This window comes from Physella acuta, unplaced genomic scaffold, assembly GCF_028476545.2.
Source record: "Physella acuta isolate Inbredline_101_S28 unplaced genomic scaffold, ASM2847654v3 ptg001163l, whole genome shotgun sequence".
In the NCBI taxonomy this organism is placed as follows: Eukaryota; Metazoa; Mollusca; class Gastropoda; family Physidae; genus Physella; species Physella acuta.
In genome coordinates, this window is record NW_026732680.1 from 50,636 (window position 1) to 64,589 (window position 13,954).

Genomic DNA, 13,954 nt, shown 5'->3' on the forward strand with positions numbered 1-13,954 from the left:
GTACTATAAGGTCCAGGTACTATAAGGTCCAGGTAACATAAGGTCCAGGTACTATAAGGTCCAGGTACTATAAGGTCCAGGTACTATAAGGTCCAGGTACTATAAGGTCCAGGTACTATAAGGTCCAGGTACTATAAGGTCCAGGTACTATAAGGTCCAGGTACTATAAGGTCCAGGTACTATAAGGTCCAGGTACTATAAGGTCCAGATACTATAAGGTCCAGGTACTATAAGGTCCAGGTACTATAAGGTCCAGGTACTATAAGGTCCAGGTACTATAAGGTCCAGGCACTATAAGGTCCAGGTACTATAAGGTCCAGTTACTATAAGGTCCAGGCACTATAAGGTCCAGGTACTATAAGGTCCAGGGAACATGACGTCCGGTACTATAAGGTCCAAGTAACATAAGGTCCAGGTATTATAAGGTCCAGGTACCCTACGATGCACGTACACTGAAATCCAGGTTTTCTAAGGCCCAGGTAGTCTAAGGTCCTGATTTTCAAGGTCCTTGTAGCCTAAGATCCACATATCATAAGATCCAGGTTTTCTAAGGCCCAGAAGCGCTAAGGCCCAGATATCCTACGGCCCAGGTTTCATAAGGTCCAGTTGTTAAGATACCATTAGATCGATTTACCCTAATAGCAAGGTAAAGGTCAGATCCCCTGATGTCAAAGTATCCTAAGGTCCAGGTACCCTGAGATCAAGGTACACTAAGGTCAAAGTGGTCTAAGGTCAAAGTACACATAACATCCAGTGTTACACAGGTCGAGGTACCTTAAGGTCAAGGTAACTGCCTGGGCGTGTGTCGCACGAGCCACTGCTGGCACTTCTCGATAGCCTGCTGCTGGACGTCTGGGGGCGGGGTCTCCCCCCTCCCCGTCTGGCAGGTGATGATCTGATGAAACCGGATGTCGAAGTCCACGGGCGTGATCTCAAACGTGTTCTCCCGAAACGTCAGCGGCCTGCCAATATCCGGCAGACGGGAATGCGGGTTGGGGAAGTGGTTGCCAGACTGGGAACCCACGCGCTCGATCTGCGGCAGTTTCCGGTTCCTGCTCGTCCGTCCGTTGGCGTTAGGTTTAGGACTGTTACTCCTGTTGGTGCCAGGGTAGGTTGAGCTGAGGTGGGTATTCTTCACTCTCTGCGGGGGTTGGTTGTTATCGTTCTTGGCGAGCTTCACCCCGATGTTCCTGGAAGGAATGGACACTTCACTTTCAGCAGACATGCTGTTGTCCTCGCCGTCTTGAATTTTTAGAATCGTTGAGCTGTTGTTGTTGTTGTTGTTCACGCGCGGAGAGCGACCGCTGCTTCCATCTCCAAGTCTATTCTGAAGCTCCTCCTCCATCTCCATCTCTCTGAGCGTCTCATCCACCGCATGCCGCGCTTCTTTAGACATCCTAGCGAACACTCTGGTACGTCCAACATTCCCCCATCCATCCGCAGAGCTGTAAAACTCGGCCGAACCAAAGTTGTTGTTCACTCTTTTAAAAACACTTACGTCACCGTTATCTGAATACCCGAATTCTCGAAACGAAGCTGGACAAGAATGAGTTGTGACTTGACTCGATTTTCCGTGAATTTTTCGAGATTTATTATCCCGATGTCGCTGTCTCGTTCTACCCACCTCCATATCCCCGCCCTCAGTGTCTAACGCCAGGGTCAAACAATTTTTCTGAAACTCCCCCGCTGTTGTAGAATTGCCGTTTTTATCTAAAACAAACGACGCGTCACTTTTCAGTTCCTCGGCTTCATAAAACTCCAGATTCAATTTCGAATGAAACACCGAACTAATAACACTCGCGTGGTCAAGTTGGTCATTTTCAGCACAACACGGTAAAACAAGATCCGGGCATTGAAGACTCGAACACACTTCACCAAAATCTTGATCACAACTTCCCGCTAACTCCGTCAATAGAATTGTCTTGGGATCTTTTCCCACAGCTATTAGTTTTTCCACGCTGTGTTCTGGCTTCGCGACGCATGTTTCGATTTTGTTTTCAACCTTCGCGGCAGTACCGTCCCTTGATTCGTCTACCCCCTCGCTCCTCCACATTCGGTGGGCCGGGTTAGGTGAGGCGGGATTCATTTCATGGTCGGGTTTGACGATTCGCGCTTCGTTAGTTCCATGTCTGCTGTCTTCAAACGGCTGGCTGGGGTATTCTTTAACCGGTGCGTAGCTCGGGACAATGTCCGTGTTCAATTCCTCCATACCCATAGCTGTGCCTATGTCCGATTCGTTCTTACCTATACCTGTGTCCGATTCTTTCTTACCTATACCTGTGTCCGATTCTTCCTTACCTATAGTCCGTGCTAATTTTAATCGGGTCGCGGGGCCCTTCCTTTGGACGATATTATGGTGTCGTTTATTTGAAATGCGAGACGCCTGGCTGGCGATTTTAGCGTGTAGTCTTTGGTATTTCACTTCCAGTTGTTTCATCCATTGTGGGGGGTGGGTGGAGGTGTGGCGGGACGCCATGTGCTCGTCAGTGCCTTTTTGACCTAAAGCCATGTTTCTACATGCATAGGTTGGCGCTTGATACACGTGGCGCTTGATACAGGTGGAGCTTGATACAGGTGGAGCTTGATATAGGTGGAGCTTTGTACAGGTGGAGTTGAGTACAGGTGGCGCTTGATACAGGTGGCGCTTGATACAGGTGGAGTTTAGTACAGGTGGAGTTGAGTACAGGTGGAGTTGAGTACAGGTGGCGCTTGATACAGGTGGAGCTTGATATAGGTAGAGTTGAGTACAGGTGGCGCTTGATACAGGTGGAGCTTGATATAGGTGGTGTTTAGTACAGGTGTGAGGATTTGATACAGGTGGAGTTTAGTATAGGGAGACTTTGATCAGTGGCGTTTTGGACTCCCCCATATCCTAAGCTCTAGTACTTCTGTAACCAGTCATAATTCCTTAGTCCTTTCTATACATACATCCAAAACATCCTACATTAAAGTAAACAAAGGTTCAAGATACAATTAACTTTTCATGTATGGTGACAAGTTTTTTTTTTTGCTTGGATATCATAAATTAATGTAAATATTTTCACACCACCCCCAAGAATCCGCCCTCACACGATTGTATCAGTTGTTTTTTTTTTTAAATACAAAAGCCGTTAAAAACGATTGGTATCACTGATAAAACACCTAACACTATCCGGTTAAATCTTTGATCAAGGACCTGTGTGTTGCCAGTCGAGGTCCTCAGATGAAGACCCGACCTTCACGAACAGACAACCAGCTGATCCCGTTTAGATCCAATCAGCCCCGGGTCGTTCCACTTGGGTGATCGCGATCTACCTTGTAGACTGGAGTCCAATATCGCTTTGTTGAGGCCTCAATTTTTTTATTTCTCGGCTGGTGGGAATCGATATCTGTAGGACAATGGCCACGCGTTGTTTGAAACAGAGCTCTGGTATTGTTTAGTGGAGTTTTATTCGGGGTTGAAACTGGCTACCTCGCGAGGACTGTGACCTGGTTATAATTAGACTTGTCTTAAATGAGTTGCGTCCCTTGAACTGATTCATTATGTTGAAAGAAAAATCAATCTGTAATATAAAGATATTTTTAAAAATTAAACAATGTAAGGCCTGTGTTATAGTAGAAATTTTGAGTCAGATTGCAGTAATGGAGTTATTGTCTATTCAACAGTTTATTATTTTTTTAATATGAACTCTCCAATGACCGAGCGCAATTAAAGAAATAAAGCCAAATTTTGTGTTGAATGTTTTAACTTTTTAGAAGACATAAACTCTATAGAAAAATGTCCTTTGTCTGGCAAATTATCAAATCTTCTGTGAATTTAATTGAGTCTACACAATCAGGAAGAAAAAAAAATATCTTGTAGAACGAATTCGTAGAATAGTCTGTGTCTATCCTGAATGGTTTTATTTCTTAGACCTGAACAAGGGACCAATGACACAGCATGGCTGCCGTTTCACAGTAATGTGCCCAAGTGGCATTGTATTTTGACATTTTCTTTGGTGGAGTGGTGCTTTATTTTAAACTGTTATCGAGGTGGACAAAGCTTGTTTGAAAACTTGTTCTTATAAATGTGCACTTCTTGTGTAACACACTAAATGACTTGCTCGAAATAAGATGATTCATAACATTGTATAACTGATTTTTATATTTTTACAGTGCTTGAGAATAGTACCTAATGTTAGTTCAATGTTATTTTATAAGATTTGATTAAAAATTTAAAAAACAACGACAAATTTAAGAGATGCTCATGAACAGCAATGAGAAATACACCAGAATTTTAGGGGGTCGACGTGGTCGAGTCGGTAAGTCTTGAGTTCGAACCCACGGCAGACGAGGCTCGACAGCTGGTGACACATCCCTTCTAGAAGAGACAACTCTAAAATCAAACAACTGCTGCCTTGTAATTTGTTCTTGGTTGGAAGCAAATCCAAAATAGAAAAGCAGGCTGAAATCGGAGCCAACTGCCTATATGGCACATAACTAGCTGACAGATACTTAATTGTGTTGAAGGGAATCCCTCCATCCCTCCACCACTATAATTAAGAACGAAGAAAAAGAAGAAAAAAAACAATGACAAAATCACCGAGAATCCGGATACTCGATTAACTTCCGAGATTCGTGAAAACCCGCCTCGACAGAAACAGAGTTCAAAGGTCACCAGTTGCGCTTCACTAGTCTAAAACATCTGTAGGGTGTGGGGAGCGAGGATGGAAGTTGAATATTAAAATTTGAAGGAGAAAAGATGAGGAAGCTTTAATTAGACATCGGCATGAAAAATATCTTTAAAAAACTGGACAGCTTACTATCAGTAGAAAGGATGTGATATTCATTGACACTCATCTTGTTTCACAGTCAGTAGAAAAGATGTGTCATGCATTAAGTCAACAGTCAACTTGTTCACCAAAACGACCAATGTCAGTAGAAAATATGTATCATTCATTAACTTAAAACTAGTCTTGTTTCACTGTCAGTAGAAAAGATGTGTCATACATTAAGTCAACACTCATCTTGTTCCCCTAGAACAATCCAACTGTCAATCCTCACCCAATTTAAACCCCACACCACAATACAGCAACACCCCACAATCGACATACCTCCAGCGCTACTTGTATCTAACAACCGAAACACGCCGACCTCAAGATAAGTCCTGCATACCAGCGATCCCCCCACCCCATAACTAGTTGAAACGCCGCCACAGTTCAATCTATTGAAATGAATCTTGATGTATTGAGCTTAAAGGAGATTTACGCGAATTTCATCTCACCAACTCTCCTGCTGTGTGTCTATGTGATTCAGTGTTTCTTCCAGACTTTTTTCTCCGGGGGGGCACTTGAAATCTTCGGGGGGCGGTAAACTTTCTTCGGGGGGGCGGACACTGTTAAAAGTATATATTTTCTATATAAATTATATAAATTTCATTTCGTTCGGGGGGGGCGGTAAAAATTTTTCGGGGGGGCTTCGCCCCCCCGAAGAGATGCCTGGAAGAAACTCTGATGTGATTCCCCCACTTCAGGTTAAACCCAGCTTTGATATTTTTATCTAACAACGTTAAACATTGGCCAGTATACATTAACATTTATATGTATGAGTCCATGTGTTACACAGTATAAATAGTTTAGATATTAAACTGAATGTTTACCAGCTACTTCAAGGATTTGTTAAACAAATCATACACTGTATCGTACTTCTGTCGGCAACAATGGAGCGTGTATGAATGTTGCATTAACTTATCACTTTTGTTAGTTACATATAAACACTTTTAACTAAGATAAGGTTGTTTCAAACTCGTCTAAAATATCTAATAGGCCTTATATAGGTACTTTATTTTTAAATAAAAGATTATATATACATGTATATTAACTATATCGCTTTAGATTTAGTCTAAATATCTAATTCGCCCTATAAAGACACGTTTTTTTAAATAAATTATTATAAAATTAGATCAAATAAAATATTTTAGATAATTCTATAAAATTTAAAAGATCTAAAATATAATTCTATTTGCTGTTATCTGGATGACATTTAAATTATAGCCATTTTCTCGCTACTTGCCTTATTCTTTTAAAGCCAACATTATTTAAAAGTCCTGCCTCAATTTATAAAGTAACTATTGTTACTCAATTTAATGTTTATGTATGTTATAATTTTCATCCTTTGAACTCTATAGTTCAAAAGGTTCAATTTCTAGACCTTGCTGCCCATAGTTACAATGTAGGTAGCCATCCTAGCTTGGATGTGTTTATCAATTAAATAATTTCTTAACTTCAATCAATATACAGCAGGATAACAAAAAAGATTTAGTTAAAATATAAACCCGAAAGGATAATTCGAAATATAGACTATTAATTATTTTTATTTATTCATTTATTTGCATAATTTTACTCACTGATAAAAAAAATCTTTTCGAGAAAATAAATAAAATATACTTCACCAAGATAAAGAAAGGGAAACAATACCTTCAGTTCTGTTTTGTTAAATCCCAGTTAAGGCAGGAGTTACTTGTCGTGTTGTTGTCTCCCCTCTCGCCACAGTACAGCAGATTGCTCTCATCAAACCTCCGACCTCACGCCGACGTCACACTCGGCTACTTATAAAATCTTCATGCCTTCTTGCAGGGGCGTGACTCTAAGGACGCGGGTTCTCTGGGAGGGGAGGGGTGGCGCTGAACACTGGATCTGCTGAGGTAGTAGTTTTAAAAATGTAAAAGGAAGGACATATAAATTTAACAATCAGAAAGACTTTCAAAATGGCTGGCTTAAGAATTGTTTTATAAATTGGTTGCTGAGAACAGTTTCTTCCATGCATCTCTTCAGGGGGGGGGGGGGGGGCCTCCCCGAAGTCCACCGCCTCCCGGAACGAAATGGAATTTATAAAGAAGATAAATACTTTAAACTGTGACCGCTCCCCCACCCCCCAAAAATTTCAAGTGCCCCCCCCCCCCCCGGAGAAAAAAGTCTGGAAGAAACAGTAGGTGCGAATTGTTGTATTTGTTTTATAGCTTAGCTCATGGACATTGGTAGCAAGATTTGGCGTAAGCAGTGTCTTAAAGGAATAAACTAGACAAATAGAAGTGAGAAATTGTTTTGAAATGTCTATAAACTCTTACGTTTAACATTCGATTTGCAATGGACATATCTTTATTGTCCGTAACTTGTATATTTATTAGTACAATTTTTAAAATAAACAATCGTTTTTTGAAATACTTTATAAATGGTTATTTCAATCGAAGAATGTAAGATCTATTATAAATTGTGTTTTAACCTCTGTTACTGTGGTTAATTTATTAACAAAAACTTCCCTTTTCTGCGCCCATGCGACTCTTGTGTTTGAAAGGGGAAAAAATCAATTGCGAGCTACGGAGTGGAGTTTTTTTAATTTTCATTTCATTGAGTTTTTTATTTTCATTTCATTGGAAGTGTGTGTATGTTGCCAGCGGTAGATAATCACGTCATGGTATACCGAGGGGGTGTATGGGTAGGGGTGGGTTGAGGGGGGGTGACTTATGGAAATGTGATAGCTATCGCGGTTTGTCGCTACATTGGATCTTGGTGGATTAATTAATGACCACGTGAATTTGATGATTTAATTAAGGACAACTTTCATCTTGTGACAAATACTAAACCTCCAATACGAATTTCAAATACTAAATATGCGTTTTAATTTTTATTTTAAAGTACATGCATTTTTTATTTGAATTTATGTAGACTTTTTTTCTTCATTTTTTGTGTGCATGCATTAAAACAAAATCAACAAATTACTCTACTAAAAGTTGTACGCTTTTCTCTTCTTAACACTTATCGGAAGTTACCGTTATAGTTTTAGTCGGAACTAAATTCTATTGGATGTATACAGGTCCAATTATAAGTATATTATTTTTGTGGAAATATACTGGCTCAATGAAAATATACTTGTCTACTAAACTCTACTGTTCCACATGAAGTCTAATGAAATTCAGCAGGTCAACTAGGAGCATACTGGAGACAGTGGCATAGCTACCGTAAATCTAGCGTAAGCAAGGCATAGGGGCAGAGGCGTATCCAGGTTTTCGTTGTAGGGGGAGCGAAAAGAGCAAAAAAAGGCGCCGAATTTTTAACACGTTCTATATATATGTATTATATATATATATATATATATATATATATATATATATATATATATATATATATATATATATATATATATATATATATATATATATGTAAGCAAAATTTCTTACATAATAGTTCCTGGGAAATTATTTAAGACAAGTGAAATAGGGGAAATAATCACTGTCTTAATATAAATATGTAGGCCTATATATCTACACATTTAATTATAAATGTCAAAACAAATAAATAATTACTTTAGAATATAATGAAATTATTTAAGACTATTCGTGATTACAAAATGTTTTTGTCTATAATCAGAATTTAATATATCTTTTTCATAAATGCTAAAGTATTACAGCATAATTAAAGTTTGTAAAATCAGAGATGGTATAAAAGCACGCTTGTGAAAACGGGAATAGGCTATTCCGAAATGAAGGCTACAATAAAGAAACAAATAAAAGAAGAATGGATTCAAAAATGGAACGCAAGCGATAAGGGTAGGCACGCCCACAACATACTACGTCCACCCGACGGGAGACTGCAGGTTACAGAAGACCAAAGGCCACCCATTAATAAAAAAATTACAAGGCTGCGTCTAGGTTCAGCCTCCTTCATACACACAAAGAAATGGTGCCACACCTGCAATGAAATAAACACAATAGACCACTACCTAATACACTGTAAGGCATACAACAATCAAAGAAAAGAACTCATCAACTACTTCCAGACAAACAAAAACTCATTATTAACAACAGAAACATTACTGGCTATGGACGCCCCATCCACTCTGCTTAGCCTGGTAAAAAAATATGTGCACAAAACCGAAGAAACAATATAACAAGCTGTAAAGATAAAATAAGTTTCACCCAATTGCAAAATACTAATCCCGCACAATAAAAAACCACATCCAAAAATGAAAGGAAAACAAATTAAACTAAACTGTACATACACAAAAACCATAATCTAACCACCAACAAAAAAAAAAAAAAAAAAAAAAAAAAAAAAAAAAAAAAACTGCGATATAAACGTAAGTTTGAAAGCGGACTTTAAACCCCAATCAACAACAACAACAATAGAAAAACATTCGGAATAACAGCCTACATATAGCTAAATATCGGTCATTCAGTTCAGATCAAATATTTTAATTAACTACTGCTTCTTTGTGTTCTTTAAAGATCTTTTTTTTTTAACATAGTGATAGGTATGGGTTTAATCACTGTATTGATCACACACCTTTTTACTGGTAATTGCAAAAACAATATTCACAGAGTTTTCTGGCGGCATGGTACTTTGGTACATCATTACGCGTTCTCTACATGTACTTAACAGATCAGTTCGGGGTGGGTTGGGGGGGGGGGGGGGGTGGGGTTCAACTTCACTCACCACTGTCCGTTCCCTTTAGGTCAATTATCCAACCCAGTGTATACCTAGGTGTGACATTAATGTCGCTCTACACAATTGTGGTGGTGAGGTGTGTGTGGGGGGGGGGGGGGGAGGGGGGAGATAACCAACTCAGAGTGAACATAGCGTCAGTTTTTAGATGACTGTTCTAAACATACATATATATTACACAATTATATATTACACAAATATATTTTTCAGAAATAGATTTAAATAAGTAGCAGTGGTATGATGACATTTTTTTTTTACAGAGGGGTCCATGGGGGAGGTGGGTTGTAACTGTTTCATATAATTTGTAATCGTAATCACTATCGCCCAAACTGTTTCTGTATTGTAATTTTTTTTTAATTAATCACACGATTCAAACTGTATATATAAAGTAATTATGTGTGAAGTTTTATGTATGACATTTTCTAATTCAATTATTCGTAAGCAAATACATTATACAGTTGCCTTAAACTTAACACCCCTCTTGCCAAGTGGTACTACCGTAGAGGTTTTTTAAACATTGCAATGCATCGTAATGGTTATTTTTAGAATGGCAAACTGATGCAGCTGTTAATACGTGTTGTAAAAGTAGACACTACTAGACTAGTACAATAATGCTTAATTGCTGCATGAAAAGAAATCTTGTGATTTACATAGATGTGCCGACCAAAAATATTTTTTTTAACAAATATCATTGTTTAAAACTTTGAATTTAAAAAGTTACCAAAAAGGCGCCACTTTGCTGAAAATGGCCAGAGGGGGAGCGGCCGCTCCCCCTGCTCCCCCCCTGCGTACGCTACTGCATAGGGGCCCAAGGCAAATAGGGGCCCTTTTTCGAAAGTTTGAGCGGGAGGGGGTGCAAATCGAAAGTCTGAGGGGGGGGGGGTGCAAATCGAAAGTCTGAGGGGGGGGGGGGGGGGGTGCAAATCGAAAGTCTGATCTGAGGGGGGGGGGGTGCAAATAGAAAGTTTGTCCCCAATCGCCGGGAAGGGTCGCTACGCCTCTGAGGGGCCCACTAACACTTTTTGCATAGGGGCCCAAAAATCCTACTACGCCACTGGCTGGAGATCTACTTGAAAGTAATAGAAATATGTTGGTCTACTAGGTTTATTTGAAGTCTACTAGACGTCTACTATAAGTCTACTCTTCTACAGTAGTTCTACTTTATCTATCAGAAATCTACTGTGAGTCTGCATAATGTTTAATGGAGTTCTCTGCTTTCCATCACGCCTTTAAGTCCAGGTATAACACCCTCACTTTACCTGAACCAGAACTCGACCCCCACTTCATTGAACACTCTCTATACACCACTAATGCACCTTACAATCAGACTGTAATTTTTTTTTTTAAAGTGACACATTACCTAAGTACTCTAAGTGGCGCGACCTTTCAGAAACCAGACAAGTCACCATTCAAAGACTGAGTTCATAGTATACAAGCCACGCATAAATCAAACACACGCCGATTTCTATACCCACATTAGTTCCAATTTAATCCACATTCTTTCCCAGACCTAACTGCTAAACGTGCCAAATGAATAATCTACAGCACTGCATTTATCAAACACGGAAACAAGTCTCAAATACTCGGGAGTTCCCATGGTTCATATAGACATGTATCACTGGCAGCTTGAGTGGGAAATAGTTTGCATGTTAATTGTCTCCCTTGCTCGCAAGGCTTATCTCCCTTGCATTAAAATTGTAATTAACTTAAAATTTGGTTTTAATGAAAAACTGAGTCATGGTGACTCGTTTAAATTGGTAAAATTGTTTTATTCAACATTGTTTATTCTTTATGTATACCAAGTTGAAACGAGTATAATTTCATTTGGTAAAACAGCCTCAACAGTTACATCAAACTGATTACATTCATTTTATTCACGTGTGTTTTTAAAACTCCCCATAAAATATTTGTATCGATTGCCCGTATTGATATAATAGTATTCTTTCATTATAGAAATAAAACATGTGTAAAAAATCTTTTTAAAAAGTTTTTAAATACACTAAAAGTAAACAAATAATTATTTTCTTAGATATAATAGTAAAAGAGTTTATCGCTCAAGCTATCTCTTTACATTTAAGTTAGTATTGAAAATGGGTGCAAACAGCAAACGTTTTGGACACAACTTATTACTTAACCCTGGCCATTACTATTGTCTTAACCCTGACCTTTGATAACAAATTATATTTAATGATAACCTTAGACTTGAGCCGAACCCTAACCCTTGCAGCATTAACACTAGAAAACATCTGATTGATACAGTTTGGCATTCAAAAAACTGAAGCAACCTCCCCAGTCTATTGCAAGCCTGCTTTCTATCACTTTAACACAAAACATGAAAAATAAAACTAAACCTTTAAGTTTAAGAACTAAAAACAAAACAAAAACTGAAAAAATATCTAATTCTTACCGAATTCTAGCACGTTGTTTGCTAAATCTTACCCGAATTCAAGCACGTTGTCCTCTAAGTCTTACCAAATTCCAGAGTACTGAGCACAAGAAAAATGAACCTCTGCGTCTTACTAAAGTCTAACACTTTGTCTTCAAAATCTTACCGAATTCTAGTACATTGTCTTCGAAATCTTACCGAATATAGCACTTTGTCTTCGAAATCTTACCGAATATAGCACTTTGTCTTCGAAATCTTACCGAATTCTAGTACATTGTCTTGTAAATCTTACCGAATTCTAGTACATTGTCTTCGAAATCTTACCGAATTCTAGTACATTGTCTTCTAAATCTTACCGAATTCTAGTACATTGTCTTCTAAATCTTACCGAATTCTAGCGCGCTGTCTTCTAAATCTCACCAATTATAGCAATTTGTCTTCTAAGTCTTAACGAATTCTAGCACGTTTTCTTTTAAATCTTACCAAATTCTGACACGTCTTCTAAGTCTGACCGAAGTCTAGCACCGAGTACAAGAACAACGGACCAAGTCACGTGGTGCCGTCTGACAGAAAACAAGACAGAGATCATGTTCAGCTGACAGCAGAGAAAAGAAATGTCACGCTCGACTGAAGCGATCAAACATAAACACCACAGGACGTCAATGCCTCAGACGCGCGAGGTGCCGGTATTTCACACTATGTCGAGGATACAAGCGACCAATTACTCCACAGACCCCCACCCCTGTCCCATACACTGAAAGCCATAGCCTTCTTATTTGTCCAAGGAATAAAATTAACACGCAAGAAAATAATCGTGCATTAATTTACGGTACTAACGAATAAGCAGTTTAGGTTTTTGGGTTATGTTAGGGTTAAGAAATAGAATAAAAAGCGTAGCTAATTTAATTGTATCTACTAAATCAGCTTGCTAGAAAGGTAATGTTCCATTGAACCGATAAAGCTTGGCATCTATTGAGGACCATCGTCATCTTTTCCCGTATATGCCCATGGCACATGAGGCAGATCTTGAAGAAATCTGTTTTAATAACATTGGCATACAAGGGGATGATGTGGTCGGCAGTATACCAAGCCAAATAATGTGAGTAAGGTACCCATCAGAGCTGAGTGGACTCAGGGGCGTCCTACAGACTCCTACCAGGGATCCGAATTCGAGACTTTAGGGTTATCAGTCGTAAGTATATAGCATTTACAATGTGAAATATATTGAGCATATAACAGCCAAATCATGACTTAAATATAGGAACAATACTTAAATCTCAGAATATATATTAGAATTACAGTCAAATTGTGTCATATATTCAGGATATAATAGTTACATCTTGACATACATCAAGGATATGGAAGTCAAATTTTAGCATATATTAAGGATATATCAGTCAAATCTTGTTACATTTTCTGTAAATAAAATTCAAATCTTGGCAAATATTGAAGATTTGGCAGTCAAGGATTGGCAAATATTCAATATAAAATAGGTGGACACAACATTAGACTGAAAGCATAAAACAATGGCACTATTTAAGTGTACATCGAATAACAAGACTAAAGCATTATGCCTAAAACGTAAACATAGATGTTTCAATGCGAAGTCCTCGTCAGCACAAATCAAGAATAACTAAATTACACCGTTATATTCGTGGCTTATTCCCTTACTACATTTGAAACTGCTCGTCTCTTGTCAAGGAAGAGTTGTATCATTTAAACCTAACACAACAATTATATTTTGTGTTTATTTGATCTTTCCACTATCAAAGATTTTTAAAATCGGAACTTAAGTATTCTATCTATAGGACAAATATAGTAAACATATGGGCCTATCAGTTTTTAAAAAAAACCTAACCATATGGGAAAAAATTATAGATTGCTTGAGGGGACGGCGTGGTCTAGTCGGTGAAGCTCAAGGTTGCTAAACCGAAAAGTCTCAATTTCGAACCATCGGGCTAATCATAATGTATAAAAATGTGAGGCAACAAAGCACATTTCACTATATTGTTCGTTGTTTCGTCTTTGTTTTTGGTGTGTTTTTCGTTGTTTTTTTTTTATATTGTTTTTTGAATTTATTGTTTCCTTGTGTGAGAATATAGTTATGTTG

General features: G+C 38.4%; 1 protein-coding gene across 1 annotated transcript; it reads right to left on the reverse strand.

Moving 5' to 3' along the window:
• Positions 1–509: 509 nt before the first annotated feature.
• Positions 510–2,509, reverse strand: LOC131956624 (uncharacterized). Its single transcript, XM_059321150.1, has one exon. The coding sequence runs from the start codon at positions 2,507–2,509 to the stop codon at positions 782–784; it is 1,728 nt and encodes a 575-aa protein (XP_059177133.1). The 3' UTR covers positions 510–781.
• Between the last annotated feature and the right edge of the window lie 11,445 nt (positions 2,510–13,954).

Coding starts and splice junctions, on each gene's coding strand:
- LOC131956624 (XM_059321150.1), bottom strand. CDS start 2,509: ATGGCTTTAGGTCAAAAAGGCACTGACGAGCACATGGCGTCCCGCCAC.